At 41.1% G+C, this 23,654-nt stretch overlaps 2 protein-coding genes across 3 annotated transcripts in view; one reads left to right on the plus strand and one right to left on the minus strand.

The window, feature by feature from the left end:
* Nucleotides 1–18,634: 18,634 nt before the first annotated feature.
* Nucleotides 18,635–22,611, minus strand: SERP1 (stress associated endoplasmic reticulum protein 1). Its single transcript, XM_050779808.1, has 3 exons — nucleotides 22,189–22,611; nucleotides 21,847–21,922; nucleotides 18,635–20,633 (listed from the first exon to the last, which is right to left on the minus strand). The coding sequence occupies exons 1-3, from the start codon at nucleotides 22,270–22,272 to the stop codon at nucleotides 20,593–20,595; spliced, it is 201 nt and encodes a 66-aa protein (XP_050635765.1). The 5' UTR covers nucleotides 22,273–22,611; the 3' UTR covers nucleotides 18,635–20,592.
* Nucleotides 22,612–22,890: 279 nt separating this feature from the next.
* EIF2A (eukaryotic translation initiation factor 2A) overlaps nucleotides 22,891–23,654 on the plus strand; it is a 34,010-nt gene continuing 33,246 nt past the window's right edge. Inside the window, exon 1 of one of the 2 annotated variants that reach the window (XM_050779775.1) lies at nucleotides 22,891–22,982. In XM_050779775.1, coding sequence (XP_050635732.1) covers nucleotides 22,955–22,982 — 28 coding nt within the window. In that variant the 5' untranslated portion in view covers nucleotides 22,891–22,954. The remainder of the gene's footprint in view (nucleotides 22,983–23,654) is intronic. The other variant, XM_050779776.1, reaches the window with a different exon arrangement.

Genomic DNA, 23,654 nt, shown 5'->3' on the forward strand with positions numbered 1-23,654 from the left:
ATATTATTTGAATATATAAATATATATTTGAGTATGTATTGTTCAGTATGTTTGAATGTATACAGTTGCCCTAGGTATCCATAGATTGGTTCCAGGACCCTGGCAAATACAAAAATCTGTGGGCTCAAGTCCTTTATATAAAATGGCACAATATTTGAATATAACCTACTTGCATTCTCTCACATACTTTAAATCATCTTTAGACAACTAATAACATCTAAGACAATGCCTACATATCATTTCATTCGTGTAAATTCAACACAGTACTAGGCATGGCAAGTTCAAGTTTTGCCTTTTGAAACTTTATGGAATTTTGTTCTGAATATTTTCAGTCTTTGGAGGGTTGAATTCACAGATGCACACAGATATGGAAGGCTGACTATGTATTTGAGTATATATATATATGTATATATGTGTGTATACATATACTAGTGTGTGTGTGTATATCTATATACTAAAGATTATATGTAACCATAATATCAAATATAATAGACTGTAAGTGAAAAAGCACTATTAGAGACTTGGATGGATGTTACATAATGAAAAAGAAATCATCTATCAGAGAGATATCTCTAAATTTGAATATACCTAACAGAGCCTCAAAATATTTAAAGAAAAATTTACAGAAATATTGGAAGAAATGTACAAGTCCATAAACCTGTATCAAAAAGTAAAAAACTGGTAAGAATCTAGACGTAAACAATATAATTAACAACTTGAACAAAGGAACAAACATAGAACTGGCACCAAAAACTAGAGAATACACTTTTAAAATTATTATTATTATTATTATTATTTTGAGATGGAGTCTTGCTGTGTCGCCAGGCTGGAGTGCAGTGGCGCGATCTTAGCTCACTGCAATCTCTGCCTCCCGGGTTCAGGCGATTCTCCTGCCTCAGCCTCCCCAGTAGCTGGGGATTACAGGCGCGTGCCAACACACCCGGCTAATTTTTGTATTTTTAGTAGAGACGGGGTTTCACCATGTTGGCCAGGCTGGTCTCGATCTCCTGATCTCGTGATCTGCCCGTCTCGGCCTCCTAAAGTGCTAGGAGTACAGGTGTGAGCCACCGCGCCCGGCCTATTATTTTTAATAATATATAGTACATTTTAAAAAGTAACCATATAGGGAAACCATCACTCTGATACATTGCTGATAGGAACATAGAACAGAATAACCTCAATGGAAGGGAATTTGATAATACCGAACTGCATTTATCCTTTGGCTCAGAAATCTTACTCCAAGAATTTATCCTTAAAACACACTTGCACATATATGAAAAGATATAATACATAAGGTAATTTATTCCAGTTCTATTTGTAATGGCAAGAGACAGTAAAACTAATGTCTATGAATAGTGACTGGTTGAATAAATCATGGCACATCCTGATCATGGAGCTATAAAAAGAAGTGAGGAATATCTCTATACACTTACATGGGCTGATGCCCAGGATATATATTTTTTGCTTTTGGTTTCCAGGATATATTTTAAGTGGAAAAAGTAAGATAAAGAAAAGGGCATCTGTGCAATCCTACCATTTATCTAAGAAAGTGAATATTTATATATCCCTATCTCTATTATCTATCTCTTAATAAAAGCATAAAAGAAAGCCTTTTTTAAAAAGGTTATCTAAAACCCAAGAATTGCTCTCCTAGGTATATACCCAAGAGAAAAAAGAAATCACATATGTCGAACACAAAAACTTGTACGTGAATGTTCATGGCAACATTATTCATAAGAGCCCCCAAATGGAAACAATCCACATGTCCATCAACTGATGAATGGGGAAACAAATCAAAAAGAATGAAGTACTGTTTCATGCTCTAAAATGAATGAGCCTTGAAAACATTATGTTAAGTAAAAGAAGTCAATCACAAAAGGTCGCATACTGTATTATTCCATTTATATGAAAAGTCCAGAGTAGGCAAATCTAGAGAGAAAGTAGACTCTGGTTGCTAGAGGTTAGAGGAAAGGGGAGGGGCAATGAACATCAATAGGTATGGGGAAGGGAGTGACAGATACAAAGTTTATTTCTGGGGAAATGAAGTATTCTGAAATTTGGTAGTAATGATGGTTGCATAGCTTTGTAAAATATACTAAAAACCACTGAAATGTACACTTTAAAAGGGTGAATGTTATGCTATATTAATCTCACAAAATATTGTAGCCTTATCAATAGGAAGAGACAAGAAAGTAGAAAGAACAAAAATAGGAACGGAAGGCAGGCACGGTAGTTCACACCTGTAATCCCAGCAATTTGGGAGGCTGAGGTGGACAGGTTGCTTGAGCCCAGGCGTTCAAGACCAGCCTGGCAATATGGTGAACTCCCCCCATCTCAACACACACACACACACACACACACACACACACACACAATTACAAAAAAATTAGCCAGACATGGTGGCACACATCTATAATCCCAGCTACCCAAGAGACTGAGCTGGGAGAATCACCTGAACCCAAGAGGTAGAAGCTGCCTGCAGTGAGCTGTGATCACACCACTGCACTCCAGCCTGGGCGACAGAGCGAGACTCCGTCTCAAAAAACAAAAACAAAAACAAAAAAAATGTAAAAGCAACCACTGAGATTATCTTTCTGGCATGGCAACCTGAGGACCTCTATGGATCCATTCCACAACGAAACTGGTGAAGATCATTAAAAAACAAAATTTAAGTTCTTTAGAAATTGTCTTAAGGCCATATAGCAAATGAAGAAACATTTATTCAAGAAAACCTACTAAAACTGGTCGGGCATGGTGGCTCATGACTGTAATCCCAGCCCTTTGGGAGGCCGAGGCAGGCAGATCACCTGAGAGGTCAGATGTTCAAGATCAGTCTGGCTAACATGGTGGAAACCCGTTTCTACTAAAAAATACAAAAATTAGCTGGGTGTTGTGATGCATTCCTGTAGTCCCAGCTACTCGGGAGGCTGAGGCAGGAGAATCACTTGAACCCGGGAGGAGGAGGTTGCAGTGAACCAAGATCATGCCACTGCACTCCAGCCTGGGTGACTCCGTGAGACTCCATCTCAAAAAAGAAAAGAAAAGAAAAGAAAACCTAACCTACTAAAACTAGTTAGGAATAGTAAGAGTCTATGGCATTTGAGTCATGACCAATTTCCTTACCATTCCATATTCGGAATGCTGGGAACCCTACTCCAGGTAGACACAGCCAAGAACACAGGGCTCCCTCTGCCCTCACCTCCCAACTAGAGGGCTGCAGTATCTTCCCATCAGGGCAGCATGTCTCCATTTCTCCTCCTTCCCCATCTACCTGTTGCAAATGCTAAGTTCTGGGTAGTGTAGCTGAAAGGTGGGAGCCCCGTTCTTCTACCCAGCCCCCACTCATGGGATACAGAATCTACTGAGAATACTGGGTCCAATCCCCCTCACTCCAGCCCATTCATACAGCAAAGGTTCCATGCCAGCACAGGCAAGCCTAGAATACCAAGGGCTATAGAACAGAAATTAAAGAAATTGAGTACAGAAAAACAATAGAGAGAATTAATAAACCTGAAAGTTGGTTCTTTTAAAAGAACAACAAAGTTGACAAACCTTTAGCTAGATTGACCAAGAAAAAGAGAGAAGGCTCAAATGAAAGAGGAAATATTACTATTAATGTTACAAAATAACAATGATTATAAAGGAATATTGTGAACAACTGTACACCAACCAGATAACAGACAAAACGAACAAATTTCTAAAAAGACATAAACTACTAACACTGAATCAAGAAGAAACAAAAAATCTGAACAGACCTCTAACAAGTAAAGAAATTGGATTTGTGGTGGGCACAGTGGTTCACACCTGTAACCCCAGCACTTTGGGAGTCTGAGGTGGGAGGATCACTTGAGCCCAAGAGTTTGAGACCAGTCCAGGCAACACAGCGAGGCCCCATCTCTACAAAACAAAAAATACATAATTAGCTGGGCATGGTGACATACACTTGTAGTCCCAGGTACTCGGGAGGCTGAGACAGGAGGATTGCTTGAGCCTAGGAGGTCAAGGCTGCAGTGAGTCATGATCGTGCCACTGCACTCCAGCCTAGGTGACAGAGGAAGACCCTGTTTAAAGGGGGGAAGAAAAGAAATTGAATTTGTAACAAAACAATATCCACAAAGAAAAGCCTAGGCCCACATGGCTTTATTGGTGAATTCTACAAAACGTTTAAAGAATTAATGCCAATTCTTCACAAACTCTTCCAGGAAACAGAAGAGAATAACTCCTGATTTATTCTACGAGGCCAGTATTACCCTGATAACAAAACCTACACAACAAGAAATGAAAACTACACCAAGATCTCTTATGAACATAAATGTAAAAATTCTACAGAGATACTAGCAAACCAAAACCTCTATCTGAAAAAGCACATCTGGCCAGGCACGGTGGCTCATGCCTGTAATCCCAGCACTTTGGGAGGCCGAGGTGGGTGGATCACGAGGTCAGGGGTTCGAGACCAGCCTGACCAACATGGTGAAACCCCATCTCTACTAAAAATACAAAAATTAGCTTGGCATGGTAGCGGGCGCCTGTAATCCCAGCTACTCAGGAGGTTGAGGGAGAACAATTGCTTGAACCCGGGAGGCAGAGGTTGCAGTGAGCCGAGATCATGCCACTGCACTCCAGCCTGGGCAAAAGAGTGAGACTCCATCTAAAAAAAAAGAAAAAGAAAAAGAAAAAGACATCTACAAAAAACCCACAACTAACATCATAATTAACAGTAAATGACTGAATGTTTTCTTGTTAAGATCCAGAACAAAACAAAGATGTCCACTGTTGCCTTTTTTTGTTTTTTTTTTTCCTCCCAGGCTGGAGTGCAATGGCTCAATCTTGGGTCACTGCAACCTCTGCCTCCCAGGTACAAGCAATTCTCCCATCGCAGCCTCCCAAATAGCTGGGATTACAGGTGTGCACCACCACGCCCGGCTAATTTTTGTATGTTTAGTGGAGACGGGGTTCACCATGTTGGCCAGGCTGGCCTCGAACTCATGACCTCAGGTGATCCACCCACCTCAACTTCCCAAAGTGCTGGGATTACAGACATGAGCTACCGTGCCCAGCCCACTGTTGCCACTTCTATTCAATATCATACTGGAGGTTAATTCTAACCAGGGTAATTAGACAAGTAAATGAAAAGGCATTCAGACCGGAAAGGAAAGAAGTAAAACTCTCTATTTGCAGATCACATAATCTTGTGTGTGGAAAATCATAAGGAATTCACTAAACAACTATTAGCACTAGTAAATGAGCTCTACAAGGTTGCAGGGTACAAGATCAATATACAAAAGCAACTGAACGTCTACACAGTAGCAGTGAGCAAAAAGAAAATAAAATTAAGGGGAAAATTCCACTTACAATGGAATCAAAAAGAAAAATGTACTTAGAAATAAATTTAACAAGAACAAAATTTATATTCTGAAAACTGCAAAACATTGTTGAAAGACATGAAGGAAAGCTGGGCAAAGTGGCTCTCTCTAATCTCAGCACTTTGGGAGGCCAAGGTGGGAAGATCACTTGAGCCCAGGAGTTTGAGACCAGCCTGGTCAATATAGTGAGACCTTGTCTCTACAACACACTACAAACAATTAGCCAGCCATGGTGGTGAGTACCTGTTATATAGCTATTCAGGAGGCTTATGCGGAAGGATCACTTGAGCCCAGTAGTTTGAGGCTTCAATGAGCTACTCCACTAAACCTGCCTGAGTGACAAAGCAAGACTCTGTCTCTTAAACAAAATTTTTTTAAGGGATACAAACATAAAATTAAAGACATAAGTGAAAACTATAGTCTTACATTTGAATTGGAAATATCAGTATAAATTATACCAGTATAAATAACAGTATAAGTTTCCTCTTAAAAATACATATTTTATAAGCTATGTTCACTAAAAGTCTTAGAAGCAGTGACAACACAGCTGTAATGAGCTCCCCTAGAGTCCAGGTTGCAATCTCTAAATACCATATCCTGATAAAAAGAACCAGAACTCCTGGGGATAAAGGCTGATTCCAAGTTTAGAGAAGGAAATATCTCAGATGAATCCAGGGCATCTTGTTACACCAGTCTCATTTCTATGTGTTTCACATATATAAGCTCATTTAATCTTTATTTTATAGTTGAGAAAACTGAGGCTTAGATTGCCTAAGGTCATATAGATACAAAGTGACAAAAAATAGATACAAATCCAGGCTTCAGAGCCAGCACTTGAAAAGTCACTCAACCTTACTAGTAATCAGAGAATGCATATTAAAACAGGGAGGCAACTTTACCTTCTTATTAGATGGGCAAAAGTTAGTATCTGATAAAACGAAATTTTAGTGAGCACTTGAGGATAGAGGAACTCTTGCACATTGCTAGTGGAAACAATGTTTTGTATACCCTCTTTTGGATAGCAATTTCACCATACCTCATACATTTGAAGATGTACATACCGCATGCCCAGACATTCCAAATTCTAGACTAGAGAAATTCTGTATACAGCTAAACAAGGAGAAAATATATTAATATAAACACCCATATTCATTACAACCCAGATTTCAAACAAGTGGGAACAAGTGGAAGCAACTTCAGTATCCCTCATAAGGAAGTTAGATAAACAAATGTGGCTTATTTATAAATTCTATAAAGCAATTCAAATGAATGAAACAGATCCACTGAAGAAACCTCAAAATGACATTGAGTGTAAAGTTTCATATGACAATGTACAGTTTGATACCACTTATTAAAATCTTAAAAGTATACAAGGGTATGTTTCATTTATAAATGTATGCAAGTATTCTAAAAGTACCAGAAAAATATGTAAATAGCCTACATTGACTTTAGGGGGCAAATAAGGGGTATTTTCATCCTAACTGTAACATTTTGTTTATATTTTTAAAAAGAGATTTGAAGCAAATATGACAAAATTTTAACAACTGTGGTATATTGATAATGACATGTAGACATGTCATGTTATTTTATGTATATTTGAACTTTTTATAATTAAAATATTAAAAAATCTAGTGTACTGAATTTTTATCTGGTATCTGATATGAGGCACAATTTCCTCGTTACTAAAAAACAAACAAACAAAAAAGAGGGCCAGGTGCAGTGGCTCATGCCTGTAATCCCAGCACTTTGGGACACCGAGGCAGGAGGATCACTTGAGGCCAGGAGTTCTAGGCTGCAGTGAGCAATGATCGCACCACTGTACTCCAGCCTAGGTGACAGAAAGAGACACTCTCAAAAAAAATGAAACAAACAAACAAACAAAAAGACTGAAGGCTACATTGAAGTGTGGTAACTTTCACGAGAGCCAGAAACAGAAAAGGGACATTAGTGGAATATTGGTGAAATCCAAATATAGTCCTAAGTTAGTTTAAGTATTCCTGTACTGTTAGTTTCTTGGTTTTGAAAAACGTACCATGGATATAAGATGTTAACGTTAGTGGAAGTGGAGTAAAGGATATACAGGAACTCTCTATGCTATCTTTGCAACCTTTCTGTAAATCTAAGTTTATTTGAAAATGAGGAAGGTATAAAATCAAATTCCATATTGTTTGTTTATTTTGAGACAGAGTCTCACTTTGTGACCCAGGCTGGAGTGCAGTTGTGTGATCTCAGCTCACTGCAGCCTTGACCTCCCAAGCGATCCTTCCACTTCAGCCTCCCAAGTAGCTGGGACTACAAGCATGAGCCACCACATTTGGCTACGTTTTTTATTTTTTGTAGAGATGGGGTCTCACTACATTGCCCAGACTGGTCTCAAACTCCTGGGCTTGAGCAATCCTCCCACCTCAGCTCCCAAAGTGCTGGGATCAAAGGCATAAGCCACCACATCCAGTCCAAATCCATATATTTTCTCTAAACATTTTTCTGTTTTCTTTTAATGGGAATTCAACTTTTCAAGGACAAGTTTTAAGAGCCTATATATTTGCCAAGTGCCTTTTTCATGTCCAGGGTGGCATTACCTGTAGGTACAATCACCGCACTTCCTAGTTATGGCAATTTTGGTGTAAGGTAGTAAAAGGGGTGTCATGGGAGCATCTGAAGCAGAGCTAACTAGTGTGGAAGAGTAATCTTTGAGACCAATATGTTCTCAACCTGCTACGTGCAAAACGTTTTTTAGCGGAAGCTAAATAGCAAAATATGATGCACAGTCGTATAAATTTTGAGAAGCCATTTGGAAGGCAAAACTTTGGAAAGGTAAAAGTATAATTTGAGATCTAAAACTAGCTAGTGATCCTAGGATGGTAGGTGACTTTCAGCCAAGCCAAATATCAATATGAAGGCTATGATTTCTTTTTGTTTTCAGTGAGGAAGGTCCTTCAACCTATCAAAGCTCTATTGGTTTTGCAGCTCACAAAGTCAGTGGTATCTTATTTGCATAGAGTATTTCTAATTTTTCAAAGTGATTTTACCATCATTGGACTTCACTGTATGAGGCAGGTGGGTGTTTTGTTTTCCTCAAGTGAAATGAATGAAGCTCAAGGAGGTTTTGGGATGCAAGACTATGGAACTAGTTAGTGCCAGAGCTGGAACCAGAACTCAGGGCCCTTTTCAATACTTCTCAAAGTTTTGTTTGCAGATAGATCACCTGAGAATCCTTTGAAAATGCAGATTCTGATTCAGTGGGCCTTTGGTGGGGTGTCTGAGACACTGCATTTCTATCAGGCTTCCAGGTTACTGCTGGTCCCCAAACTACACTCTGAGTAATAGATTAGATCAGGCTGAGTTTTTGTTTTTGTTTGAGTTTTGTTGTTGTTGTTGTTGTTTTGTTTTTGACAGGTTCTGGCTCCATTGCCCAGGCTGGAGTGTAGTGGTGTGATCTCAGCTCATTGCAATCTCTGCCTCCAGGGCTCAAGCAATCCTCCCATCTCAGCCTCCTGAGTAGCTGGGACCACAGCACACGCTACCAAGCCCAGCTAATTTTTGTATTTTTTGTAGAGACAGGGTTTCACCATATTGCCCAGGCTAGTCTTGAACGCAATCCTCCCATCTCAGCCTCCTGAGTAGCTGGGACCACAGGCACACGCTACCAAGCCCAGCTAATTTTTGTATTTTTTGTAGAGACAGGGTTTCACCATATTGCCCAGGCTAGTCTTGAACTCCTGAGCTCAAGCAACCCGCCTGCCTTGGCCTCCCCAAGTGCTGGGAGTATAGGCTTGAGCCACCGCGCTTGGACAAAACCAGGCTGAGTATTAAACTCTGCTGGGTCAGCTTTCCCTGTGTATGTTTGGCAACATAGATGAATTTTATTGGGATGTTTACAAAAAGAAAGGAATCTGGCCTCGAAAAACATCTTTATACTATTCTCAAGCAAGAACAAACGACTTTCCGGGTGTTGTTCACTGTCTGTGGTACCTTTCTTCTCCACTTCATCCATGAGTAATTGACAGGCAGATTGTGCACTAGTAACTAGGGCTGGAGCTAGGCAGAAACATGCTTGGACACTCCCACTGTAAAATCGACTTTATGATTTAGGCTTTATCTGCAATTACAATCTATCTCAATCCCAGATGCATTTGTGCTTTGGGATCTGCAGTTGTGCGTTTATTGGTGCTGCACATGTCAAACAGAAAACAAAGTCGCAGCGTCTTGGTGGTTTACCCTGGTCTCATGGGTGCCAGAAGCTAAATGTGCTGTGACTAGGGTGCTTTGTGTGGCTCCATGGATGACTTTGCCCAATGTGAGACTTGGTTTGGCAAACACACCACATCCTAAATGATAGTCAAAATGGTGTGGACTTACTGTGGGGAATTCCTTTGTGAGGAGAACAAGCTGTCTCTACTCAGGGGCTGGATTTGGTTTGGAGTATACTCGCCTGGTTTGCATGGGTCTGGCACAGAGAAGGGTGCACTGGTGTGGTGTCCTTGTACCATCCTATACCCTACGATGGGGCTGGGACAGAGGGCAGCTGACAGCCCACAAGCACCTGCTCTAACAGCAACCATGGCTGTTTGACCCTTTCCTTCTAACTGGACTGACCAGTGTGGTAAAGTGTCAACTTTCTTTGATAAAGTGCTTTTTTGTTTTCTCAATGACACATTATGAACCGTTCTCAAATATGACTGTTTAAGTACTTCCAAATATCAAGCCTATCCTGGAGGAGTTTGTTTAAAGAGTAAAGAAACTGAATTCTGGTGTTGAGCCTAGTCATCAACCAGAAGTGACCAGGCTTGGAAGTAGTTGGGATGACTGTTATACCAGGGTTAGAGGATTTTACAAAAAGACCTGCTTCTTAAAGATTATCCTGATATAAGGCATTCATCCATCTTTTTCACTCTATCACTCAACTAATATGTTGAACTCCCACTATATGTGTAAAGCTCTGTACTAGCCAAGGGAGTGATGGCAGTAGATGAAGAAATAAAGATATGGCCTTTGTCCTTGAGTATTCCATGTCTGAGAAACTAAGAAACACATAATAAACATGTAAACATAATAAATGCTAACTGGTCCAGAGCTGTACGTCCCAAAGAGAGTCATCCTGAATCCCATGGCAAGAGAAAGTTTTACAGGAGAGGTGAAATTAAAGCTGGAAAGGGTAGGTAGTATTTTAATGTAGGAAAAGTGGGCAAAACCACCTAAAGTACAAGGTATCTGCAAAATCAGGGCTAGAACAGTTCTATGGAGGGAAGCTGTGGAGGACAAGGCTGAAATGCAGGTTGTGAAGCCTCCTGAAAACCAAGGCAAAAAGAGTTATTTCTTCCCAATGGCAGTGGGAAGCCATCTGAGGTTAACAAATCTTCAGATTTTATCACCATGGAGAACTCAGATTTTCGTTAGATTAATATATAATCTTCAAAGGTAAAATGAGACATTACATTCTTAATATAAAAGTGTTTTAAATTGCTAAAAATAAAAAAAAAGAGGAGACATGCTTAAAGCATAATTCCTTGGCATTCAACATACTAAGTGCCAATTTCATCATTACAAACCCAGTTTTCTAATCCTTGCTCTGTCATTGCTTTATTGGTGTTAGGAAGGACAGTATCTCTAGGCCATATTGTCCGGAGCTGCACGCCCCGGCCATAGCGAATAATAACGGACGATTAAAAACGCCTGAGCTATATTCATTTCCACCCCACACCTTCTCCCTATCTTTGCCTTTTTTCCCTGTATTAATACCTCATAAAAGATGGTGCTCTTCCTGCTTCTTCTTCACCCATTTTTCCCGTGCCCGCAAAAATTACTACCTGACAGCGCAGGTGCAACATGACGTTCGACCAGAGAAACCAATACCTACTTGGTCACGCCCTTTGCGATGAGATCATCTCCGCCTCTGGCCCAACCCCTTTCCCTCCAAGTGTATATAAGGCACTGCATTACCGCCATTAAACGAGACTTGATCAGAGCACTGTCTTGTCTCCATTTCTCGTATCTCTTGTTCCCCAAATTCCCACCCCCTCCTCCAGGGCCTGCTTCGACTATCCCGCGGGCCGGGATACGTGGCGCCCGAACAGGGACCTGGAAACGAGGGACTCTGTGAGGAAGAGGACGCCAAAGGATGGTCGACCGCTAACAAAGACAAAAGGAATTAAACTGATCACCGCGGGAACCTGCCGCGTCAGGATTGAAGGTAAATGACGCGTCCGAAATGGGACAAGAATTAAGCCAACATCAAATATATGTAGGACAATTAAAAGAGGCTTTAAAGATACGAGGAGTAAAGGTTAAAGGTAATGACTTGTTTAAATTTTTTGATTTTGTAAAAGATACTTGCCCTTGGTTCCCACAGGAAGGAACTATTGATATCAAAATATGGCGTAGAGTAGGGGATTGTCTTCAGGACTATTATAATACTTTTGGGCCAGAAAAAATTCCTGTGACCGTTTTCTCTTATTGGAACCTCATTAGAGATTTAATAGATAGGAAGGAGGTCGATCCGCAAGTCATGGCTGCGGTCGCTCAGACAGAGCATATTTTAAAGGTGAGCTCCCGTTCTAACCTTGCAAAGCCTCCGCAAGATACGGAGGAGGGTCTCATTTCCCTCGAGGGTGATAGTGGGAGTGGATCCCAGTGGATGTGCGGATGGCTGGGCGGGTCTTGCATGTTTGCAGTTTTTGTAAATTTGTCGAGTACCATCTGAAAATAATTATTACTATTCAGTGATTCTCAAGCTTTCTCAATTTTGGCAGTGTATATGAACCACCTGAAGATTGTATTTTAATTGGTTAAAACAATGGTTCTCTTTGAGTTTCAGCCTTCAGTGTGCATGAAACTCACCTGGGAGGCTTGTTCAATCACAGCTTGCAGAGCTCTGCCCTCCAAGTTTCTGATTTGCTGCGTCTGGGGTGCAGACCATTATTTACTTATCTACCATGTACCCAGGTGATGAGGTTTTTGGTCTTGTAGGCATGCTTTGCGTTTACAAGATTTAAGAGCAGTAAATATCACTATGATCCTTATGGGTGCCTTACAACCAGGATTACCTTCACCGGTTGCGATTCCTCAAAAATATTTTAAAATCATTATTGACCTTAAAGATTGCTTTTTTACAATTCCCCTTCATCCTGCTGACCAGAAAAGATTTGCCTTTAGTCTTCCATCTACAAATTTTAAGCAACCAATGAAGCGCTATCAATGGAAAGTCTTACCTCAGGGTATGGCTAATAGTCCTACCTTGTGTCAAAAATATGTAGCTGCTGCTATAGAGCCAGTCAGAAAAACATGGGCACAAATGTATATTATACATTATATGGATGATATTTTAATAGCAGGAGAAATTGGCGAACAAGTCTTACAGTGCTTTGCTCAACTCAAACAAGAGTTAGCAGCAGCTGGACTACAAATAGCCCCAGAAAAAGTACAATTACAAGATCCATACACCTATCTTGGTTTTCAAATTAATGGACCCAAAATCATTAAACAAAAGGCCGTTATACGTCGTGATCATTTAAAAACTTTAAATGATTTCCAAAAATTACTGGGAGACATAAATTGGCTTCGACCGTACTTAAAACTCACTACAGGAGAGTTAAAACCTCTTTTTGATATATTAAAAGGAGACTCTAATCCAAAATCTCCCAGGTCCATTACTAAAGAAGCATTAATGGCACTCCAACAGGTAGAACATGCCATTGCAACACAATTTGTTACCAGTATTGACTATTCTCAGCCATTAATATTCCTTATTTTAAACACAACAATAACCCCTACTGGCCTATTTTGGCAGAACAATCCCATTATGTGGGTACACCTGCCCTCCTCCCCTAAAAAGGTTTTATTGCCTTATTATGATGCCATAGCTGATCTAATTATCTTGGGAAGAGAAAACAGTAGAAAATACTTTGGAATAGAACCCTCTACCATTATACAGCCCTACACTCAATCACACATTCATTGGCTATTACAAAATACGGAAGCCTGGCCAATTGCTTGCGCTTCTTACACTGGCTCAATTGACAACCATTACCCACCTAACAAACTTATTCAATTTTGCAAACTTCATGCGTTTGTGTTTCCCCATATTACCAGCAAAGAACCTCTCAATGACGCATTATTAATTTTCACTGATGGATCTTCCACAGGACTTGCCCTTACACTTACAATAATGTAGTCGTTAAATTCCAGACCACTTATACATCAGCTCAGCTGGTCGAATTGCAAGCTATAATTGCAGCACTATCAGCTTTTCCTTGTCAGCCACTTAACATTTACACAGACAGCACCTACCTGGCTCATTCAATACCCCTCTTAGAGACCGTGTCTCAAATTAAACGTATTTCAGACACAGCTGCCCTATTTTTACAATGTCAACAACTTATTCGAAAAAGGACTACTCCCTTTTTTCTTGGGCATATTAGAGCACATTCAGGATTACCAGGACCTCTAACACAAGGTAACGCAACAGCTGACACGGCAACAAAAATCATAGCCACAGTCACTACAGACAATTTGCAACAAGCGCAAAAAGCACATGCCTTGCATCATTTAAACGCCCAAACCTTAAGACTCATGTTTAAACTTACCAGAGAACAAGCTCGACAAATAGTTAAACAATGCGCCAACTGCATAACGTATTTGCCTGTTCCCTATCTAGGAGTTAACCCCCGAGGACTCATCCCCAACGAAATTTGGCAAATGGACGTTACTCACCACTTAGAATTCGGTCAGCTAAAATATATCCATGTATGCATAGACACCTATAGTGGATTCATTATTGCAACTCTCCAAACAGGAGAGGCCACCAAACATGTCATAGCTCATTTATTGCATTGCTTTTCTATTTTAGGAATACCCAAACAAATCAAAACAGACAATGGCCCTGGTTATATAGCCAAAACCTTTTTACAATTCTGTAATACCCTACAAATTAAACATACCACAGGTATTCCCTACAATCCCCAAGGACAAGGTATAGTAGAAAGAGCTCATCTGTCTTTAAGAACTGTTATCACAAAATTAAAAGGGGGGAGCTGGTACCCCGTGAAGGGTACCCCTAGAAACATAATCATGCCCTGTTTATCCTTAATTTTTTAAATTTGGACAGTCATGGAAAATCGGCTGCCGATCGTTTCTGGCATCCTGAATCTCAAAAACAGTTTGCAATGGTAAAATGGAAAGATCCACTTGATAATTCATGGCATGGCCCCGATCCAGTTTTAATTTGGGGAAGAGGCTCAGTATGCATCTTCTCACAAAAAAATGATGCAGCCAGATGGCTGCCTGAAAGATTGGTAAGACAAATAAATCATAACCATTGTCAGTCCAGGGAAGATAAATCTCCCTGAGAAGTTCTTTCCTTTTTGTTTTTCAGAAAATGAAGCCTAACATGAGATTCCTTTGGAGAATAATCGCTCTATATAACATAGTGACAGTCTATGCAGGTTTTGGTGACCCTCGTAAGGCAAGAGAATTATTACGAAAACAATACGGCCAGCCTTGTGATTGCAGAGGGGGACAGGTATCTGAACCTCCGTCAGACAGAATCACCCAGGTGACTTGCTCGGGCAAGACAGCTTACCTAATGCCAGACCAGTCATGGAAATGAAAAGTGCTGTTTTTACGCCAACAAATCCGGAATCGTCAGAGATAAGATAAAGACTTTACAGGAAGAACTAGAAGAGCGCAGAAAAGGTCTGGTCGCTAATCCCTTGTGGACTGGACTCGATGGACTTCTCCCCTATCTCCTGCCATTTCTTGGTCCTTTACTTACTCTTCTACTCTTTCTCACTCTCGGGCCTATAATCTTTAATAAGCTTATGGCATTCGTCAGACAACAAATCGAGGCCTTCCAGGCCAAACCTATACAGGTCCATTATCATCCCCTTGAGATGACTGAAAATGGTGAGTCTTATTTGCCTTAATAAGACCACCTCTCCTGTGTGCTGAACTGGACAGTCAATGACGGGTAAGAGGACACTATCTCCATCGGAGCCTAAGACAGGAGGGCCGCCTTTGCTGCTGCCTTATCCCATGACGGGCCTAGAAGGTGGGGATGAGTTGACCCAACCTAAGACAGGCGCAGTTCCCGAGGGGTCGTTTTCTCATCATAAAATAATTAAAAGGGGGACCTGTCCGGAGCTGCACGCCCCGGCCATAGCGAATAATAACTGACGATTAAAAACGCCTGAGCTATATTCATTTCCACCCCACACCTTCTCCCTATCTTTGCCTTTTTTCCCTGTATTAATACCTCATAAAAGATGGCGCTCTTCCTGCTGCTTCTTCACCCATTTTTCCCGTGCCCGCAAAAATTACTACCTGACAGCGCAGGTGCAACATGACGTTCGACCAGAGAAACCAATACCTACTTGGTCACGCCCTTTGCGATGAGATCATCTCCGCCTCTGGCCCAACCCCTTTCCCTCCAAGTGTATATAAGGCACTGCATTACCGCCATTAAACGAGACTTGATCAGAGCACTGTCTTGTCTCCATTTCTCGTATCTCTTGTTCCCCAAATTCCCACCCCCTCCTCCAGGGCCTGCTTCGACTATCCCGCGGGCCGGGATACCATATGTCCTCAAATGTAAAATAAAAGGGCCAATCAAGATCATTTCTAAAGCTCCTGAATCAATTATTTCAGTTCAAAATAAATTATTCTCATTCTCCTGTTTGGCAGGCTTTCTCCACAACACAGTGTTAGAAAATAAAAATTTGTTATTAGTCCATGTAATGATACTGTCATCACTTTTAATAAATACACAGATTTGTTCTATCTGCATTGCAAAATAGAAATATGCACACTGGAAAATATTCACTAAACCCTTTGATACAAAAAGTATCTCTGGAGAGCACATTGCTTCATTTTTCGGACTACTGGACTGCCTATTAAAAATTTTTATTTTGGCCAAGGTGCAGTGCCTCTTGCTGGTCTTCTCAGCACTTTGGGAGGCTGAGACAGGAGGATCACTTGAGCCCAGGAGTTTAACAGCAGCCTGGGCAACATAAAGAGACCCCACCTCTTTTTTTTTTTTTTTTTTTTTTTGAGATGGAGTCTCGCTCTGTCACCCAGGCTGGAGTGCAGTGGCCGGGTCTCAGCTCACTGCAAGCTCCTCCTCTCGGGTTCACGCCATTCTCCTGCCTCAGCCTCCCAAGTAGCTGGGACTACAGGCACCCGCCACCACGCCCGGCTAGTTTTTTGTATTTTTTAGTAGAGACGGGGTTTCACTGTGTTAGCCAGGATGGTCTCGATCTCCTGACCTTGTGATCCGCCCATCTCGGCCTCCCAAAGTGCTAGGATTACAGGTGTGAGCCACCGCGCCCGGCCTACCCCACCTCTATTTTCTAAAAAAATAAAGACAAAATAATTTTAGACTTTTCGACATCACAGATGAAAAATATTTTATTTTTTATATTTTAGACGGAGTTTCTGCTCTTGTTGCCCAGGCTGGAGAGCAATGGTGCAATCTTGGCTCACTGCAACCTCCGCCTCCCAGGTTCAAGTGATTCTCCTGCCTCAGCCTCCCAAGTAGCTGGGATCACAGGCATGTGCCATCACAGTCGGCTAATTTTGTATTTTTAGTAGAGATGGGGTTTCGCCATGTTGGCCAGGCTGGTCTCGAACTCCTGACTTCAGGTGATCCATCTGCCTCGGCTTCCCAAAGCACTGGGATTACAGGAGTGAGCCACCGCGCCCGGCCCAGATGAAAACTCATTCAACAAAACTCTAGCAAAATAATTTTTAAAAATGTAACCTTGAATGTATCACAGTGGTAACATTACTGACCCTTGCATGTTTGTGCTGTAGAGGGAGCACCAAAAGTAAATTTGTCACTAATTTTTTTTTTTTAATGCACCCATAAAAGGACGGATTCCTTTTTCCTTCTTTGAATTGGCAATTTTAAAAAAATTAAAGAACTTCTGTGAAAGCAGAAGCAAAGAGCTCGTGAAAACAGAAGTGTTCTAAGTGCAAGTTTTGCAATCATTCCTATTACCATAGGGTATAAGAAACTTTGGTTCGTTTCTGCACTCCCCCAATTAGCTCTGTGATGAAAAAAAACAAAAAACTTTATCTGGTTTTACTTGTCCTTTGAAATACTTATTACGATTGTGGTTATGCTTTCGTTTTATGTCTGTTCCTTCTCTACTGCTCTGAAAGATATTTCAGTGTCAGGACTATGTATTCACAGTTCCATACCTGGCATGTAAGTTACTCACTGACTAAAATGCATGTTTTTGTTAATCTGTGAATTGAAGCAGTTGGATTAAATTTTCCATGTCCCTTCTATCTTTATGTTTCTGTGATACATTTTAATTTACTTTGAATTACCTAAGCCTAGGCAGTTAATTTTTTCCCTTGATTTGTAGCCTTTTATTGCTCATTAATCCTCTTTCTAAATAAGGACATGTGTCCTAATTCAATTTGAAAATAAAGTAGTACAAGTAGCTAGCGTGGTACTAAGTTTAGACAGGAAATGCTTCTCTGAGGGAGGGCCACAGAGTTTGCTGTTGCAGCCAACCAACTCCTACCTCTTGAAGTTAGGGTTTGCATCTAAAAAATAAATTTAAAAACTAAAAAGCCAGGTAAAGGCAAATCAAACTTAAAAACAATTTCGAAACGAAGAATCTGGTGTTCTAAGTTTTACAGATAATAAAGCACAGTAAAGTTTTGTCGGTGAACCTGCTATTGAGCCCAGGAACATAATCCAGCTCTACATGGTCGTCCTTTGTACCAACAGACTCCAGTAACCTCAGTGAGAAGAGTCATGGCCCTGCAGTTGACTATCCACATTTCTTTAATGTAAGTCAAAGCCCATTACAATGCATCCTGTTACAATGGAAATCTCATTTTTGGAAGTCCACTTATAATTTTGAGCAACATTATATACAACCCAACAGATAAACAGATACAATAATGGACAACTTGTTGAAATGTTAGAGCTAAACCACAAAGAGTAACTGAGTAATGCTGTGCTCAACATTAGATGATCTATAAAATTCAACTGGCAAAGGGAGATCAAAGAATTGTGCTTTATCTTGAGCTTGAATTGGATGACAAGGAGATTAGGAAATCCTAAGTGGAAAAATATTCAAATCATTGTGCTTTCTATATATTTTTCTTACTACCTATTTCCAGTTATAAATCTTACATCTGTGCCTCTGCATACCATTTCTTTTAAGTACAATACTAAACATTCTTTAAAATCATTTTCTACTAACTACAAAAGGTACACTCAGATAACTGTAAAAGCATCTGCTTTTAGAAGAAAAGCATCAAATATTCAGGGAACTTTATTTTTAAAGAATAAATCAAATAAGACACAGCTTTCATTTACCCAAACATGCATAATCCGACCTAAATATAAAATGCACTTAATTGGTAAATTACACATGAAATACAAAGGGAACGCAATTTTACATATGTAAAATGATTGCCAGCTATAGCAATTTAACAGTCAAATTTATCAGAACATTGTACATTAAAAAACAAAAACAACTTAAAGCCAATTATCTATAGTAAACCAAGGAAAATTCTGATACGGAATGGTTTGACTCAAAGCAAAGAATAAGGCACCTGCTATGAATTTAGCGCAACCATAAAACAGAATTAGTTAACCAAGATACTTGTTTCAAAAAGGGAAACAAGTACAGAAATTGATAACTGGGTGAGAAAGGCAAGTGACAATTTAGTTAAAAACCTGCTGGCCCAAGGTCAGTTGATTAATTTCTTATTCCAGAATAGTTAAGTTCCTGAAAGTCCTTAACCACTCCACTCCCTTACTGCTCTCCACGTTTGAGGGTATCAGAAGCCCTCTATGAGGTTCACACTGTGTATAGACTAGGTAGCAGATTTCCCTTCTGTTCCTCTTAAAACAGCTTATTTTAAAAGAAATATCCTGAGGCAATTAACAAAGCAAACACAAGCAGCTTTCTTTCCAACGCATTAATACATAGACACTGCTCAGGTTTTTATTCACCAAGTTATGGCTAAGTATACAAACAGCCAGTACTTGCAGTTTTCAACAGTACTAGAAAACCCAAAACCTGCCCTATCACCCTCACCCTTACCATTAGTAAAACGTAAATCTCATCAATCATAACCTATAAAATCATATAACAAAGGGAAGACTAAAGACTGATCATTATCAGTAAATCCATTCAATTCCAGATGCCACTTTAGGCTGATGTGTCTAGGACCCTAACGGCATTTCGATCATTAATCTAGAAAAGCGTTTCCAAACTAAGGATAACTTTGTAGTTGATGTGCCTTTTTTTGCTATTAAAAGTACTATTTAACATGCTAAAATAAAATACCTTATGGCACATTGGACTCAACAGCATGTTCTAATGAGGCATCCATGTTTAGTAGTATTTTTCCCTAGAATTTTGTTTGGCATAGTAAACCCCTTTGATACATTAACATAATTCTGGTGAAATCAATGTAACATAATAAATGTAACATAAACAAACCTTCCCTGATTGACTTCACTCCACCACGGCAGCTTTTAATGAAACCACAGTAACTGATTAGGTCAGAAAATGATCAAGTTTTTTCTATGGCATCTTGGGTTACTATACTCACTCACGCAAAATCCAAGGTAGTGTAATGGAAACAATATTGGTAAAATAGATGTTGTGGCTACAAGCATCTCCCTTTATATTAGACATTTAGAAGCTTTTAAAAAGTTTTAGATGCTAAAGGTTGTGGCAAAACTAGGCTGTGTAGTTGTTCGATTTATAAGCACCTTATTACAGGACAGTTACATGAACCTATAAGGGAGTGTGCTTTCAGTTCAAGAGTAATAAAGTGCCTAGCTATATAAAAACCACAAGACTTCAAATTGTAATTTAAGCTAACTGCATTTATACATTAGGGTTAACAAAATCTAGACCCTGTCTATGCAGACTTAGACTAATTGTTCATAGTGTTTTAATAACCACATAAAAAAACTTACTCTTAATTGACTGAATAAGTAGGGTCCACTACTGTATCTTAACAATCAAATTTTATTGCTTTATTCATGTGGTGTTTTTTGCAAGGCACTGTGGTATGGACTAGAAAACTTGGAATGACTCATGAAGAAACCTTGGAATGATACATGAAGCATGATAGGAAAGTCATTCTGAGGCAGGATGCTTTACTGAATTGTTTTCAACCAGGGTATCAAACATCAGGAATGAGTTCAAGTTAAAATTCACAGGAGAATGGAAACATCTTAAGGTCAGTCACTTCACATGCCCATCCTGATACTTTGAATAATCTGGAAAATTGCTGTAAAAAGAAAGAGCAAATATTAAAATAAGCTTTGAATAAAACAGGTCCAGTGACTAACAAATATTAATTAAGGTAGCTGAAGAATCCAAAGGTACTCTTACATTTGCAAATGGTACATAACTTCATTATAATAAGAAGTGACGATAGGCCTATTTGAACAAATAAAACCATGAAATGTCCCTGAGTTATTTTTTTTAATCTTAGCTTCGCTGAATTTTATGTCTAAGTATTACCAAGAGAACTTCCAGATAAGTAATCATTTTACAAAGAACTTAAAGCACCAAAGCAAACAGGTTTTTCCAGCATAGAATTATTTTGGTTTATCCCTAAATAATTAAGCATCCTTTTAAGGCCTGGCCTATAACACAAGCATGTTTCCTCATTCTCACAAAGCTGAAATTCAATAATCTTCAGGTTATATAAACTGCTTGGCTCTCAGCCATTTATCAGGAAAGTTTCCAATTGGTAAGTGCAAAAGAAAGGCAAAGTGAAACGTTAAACAGAAATCTCAGTAACTTTAGAAAGTGGAAAACCAACATCTACTTCAATATTAACAGCTTGCATATTAAGATGATAAACGAAGAGAGGAAAGACCTTTTTTTTGTAATCTATTTGCAAAGGCAAGTGTCTGTTACTCTGACAGCAGGCTGCCCTGACAATTTTTTTTAAACCATATGCCAAACGTTTCTTTTATTAACCTAAAAACATTTGACTCACATTAAAATGCCAATCAGGTACATTTCCTCTACAGTGAATCAATTCTTTGCACAAGCTTTACTTCATAAAATATACTCAATTTTGACATTAAGATATTAAATTCTGGTATATGTTAAATCAAGTGCTAACATCTGTATGTACATATTTATAAGTTCCTTTGCAAAGGCTGATAATGAAGTTAAAAAACATTCTAAATTATCATTCCGTTAGGTTTTGTCCGGTCGTACATTTATTCCAACTCGATCATTACCAAGACTTGACCTCCTTTCTGATCTCCTGTGAGTACAAATTAAGCTAGCAGAAGTTTCTGGAGCACTACCCTCTGTGCATATGTGGAACAAGTAATTTGGTTCAGATGAAACAGAATTATGTGGAGTCCTCGGCAGGTGGGTTGAGAACTACGCAGGTAGGACTCACTACTGACCGGTCACCACGTCATCCCAAACCCTTTCAACCCAAGACTCTACCTGATGGGAGCCCGCAAGACACTTACCAGAGCCACAGACAACAAAAATGAAGAGAGCCAATAACCAGGGTCCTACAGACGCCTTCTCTTCGGGGGCATTTCTCTGCAAAAGCGAAAATCCACCATTTCCGATGCAGACAAACCACTCGGACCCCAGGCTCCCACAGCCCCGGTGGCCGGTCCCCTCACCCACAGGTCTCCCCTTCGGTTCCCGAGCCCCTACAGTCTGGCGGCTCGCAGACTCGGGCCCCTACCCCTCCACAGCACAGCCCACAGTCGGCCGGATCCGGGAGAAAACGCGACGCGGCCCCAGGGACCCCGACTGTGCCCCGGCTGCGGAACGCAGAGGGGCGACCGCTCTTTCCTTACCGAGGTCTTGGCGACGTTGCCGCGCTGGGTGATGTTCTTGCTGTGCTTCTCGTTGGCCATACGGATCCTCTGCTTGGCGACCATCTTCGCGGCGCCACCACCTGCCCCGGCCACCCCTCGGACTCGCTCGCTCGCCTGCCTCCTCTCGAGCCGCTGCGAGGCTCGGCTCGTGGTGCCCGCGCCGCCGGAGCGCCGAGGTTCTCAGGCCAGGCGCTGGCTACGGCCGCTGGGCCTGGGCGCGGCAAGCGCGGGGACCGAGCACAAGCCGGGCGCCGGTCGCCGACTGACTGGCCAAGCCTGGCGGGTGCGCTGGAGGAAGATAACTGGCCGCCGGGTCGTTCTCGCACCGCAGTCGCCGCCGCTTTGGCCGCCGCCGGGAGCGCGGAGTGAAAGAGGAAGGAAACGCAACGCAACAACGGGAATGTGCAGCCCGCCGCCTCGATCTACTTTGGGTTCGGCTGCCAACGTCAGCACTAGGTGGGCTCCGCCCCGCGGAAGTGCGCGCCCCTCCTGCTAGAGAAGGAGGGCGAAAGCAGGCGCACCCGCCCCAGTCCAGCCCTCCCAAGCTCGGTCAAGCGTCGCCCCAGATCTGTGCTTGCGCGTTCGGGCGCCTCTTCCGCGTCACTCCGCAACCGGAAGTGAATTGGCCCCGAGGCTGATGGCTCCGGAAACACCAGCTCGCTGTTTCCACGCAGGAGGAGACGTGTAGGGGCCGGGTTCGGCCCTCGTGAACTCTCACCCGAGCGGTTTCTTTTTCCGGGACAACATGGCGCCGTCCACGCCGCTCTTGACAGGTGAGTTCTGAAGAAGCAAGGGACTCTCTTTCTTCAGACTAGTTTCTTATTTTTGTCTTTGTCTTTGAGAACTACCCGAGGAGCCCGAAAAGTCTGATCTGCCTTTTCTTGTGGCTTGCGGAAAGGCCAGACTGTCTCTTGGCTTTCTTGATATAGCGTGGCAGTCGGAAGTGAAGTCTCCGCCTCTGGGCTTTCGTATTCCCCCTCCCTTTCACTGATCCATCATTCTTGCCTGCGGATTCATCTTCTACAGGAATAGAAGAAGGGGGAGAAAAACAGAATGTGCTAGTTGAATTTGTGACACCTGGGTCTGCAATACTGGTGTTACACGGGCCCTTGTGAAGTCATTTAGCTCTACAGTAAGGACAAAGACAAACAGAGTTAGTCCACTAGAATGACCACGCACATTAAATACACCTGGACTTAAGTAATTCCAAATTCTGGCCTGCCTTCCTTAAGGGGGTTTGTAGTACTGAATAGGGAGAGTGGAGCTGTAATGCAGATTTCAAATGATGAAGGTGGGGTTGGAAGAGGATATAGCAGTGAGCATGATAGAGATATTCTAGCAACATTTTATTTTGAAATGGTTATGAGCATATTAAAAGTAGAACATTAGAGGACTTTTGAAATTTTGAAGCTGAAGACAGTGTGTAGTGTTGAAGAAGATAATAA

Source organism: Macaca thibetana, chromosome 2, assembly GCF_024542745.1.
Source record: "Macaca thibetana thibetana isolate TM-01 chromosome 2, ASM2454274v1, whole genome shotgun sequence".
Lineage (NCBI taxonomy): Eukaryota > Metazoa > Chordata > Mammalia > Primates > Cercopithecidae > Macaca > Macaca thibetana.

Bases quoted from the DNA above. Each gene is read 5' to 3' on its own strand.
- SERP1 (XM_050779808.1), bottom strand. From the start codon at position 22,272: ATGGTCGCCAAGCAGAGGATCCGTATGGCCAACGAGAAGCACAGCAAG. The intron at 21,923-22,188 runs GTAAGGAAAGAG...TCGCTTTTGCAG, and splicing joins GCAACGTCGCCAAGACCTCG to AGAAATGCCCCCGAAGAGAA. The intron at 20,634-21,846 runs GTAAGTGTCTTG...TTCTTTTTACAG, and splicing joins TTTTGTTGTCTGTGGCTCTG to CAATTTTCCAGATTATTCAA.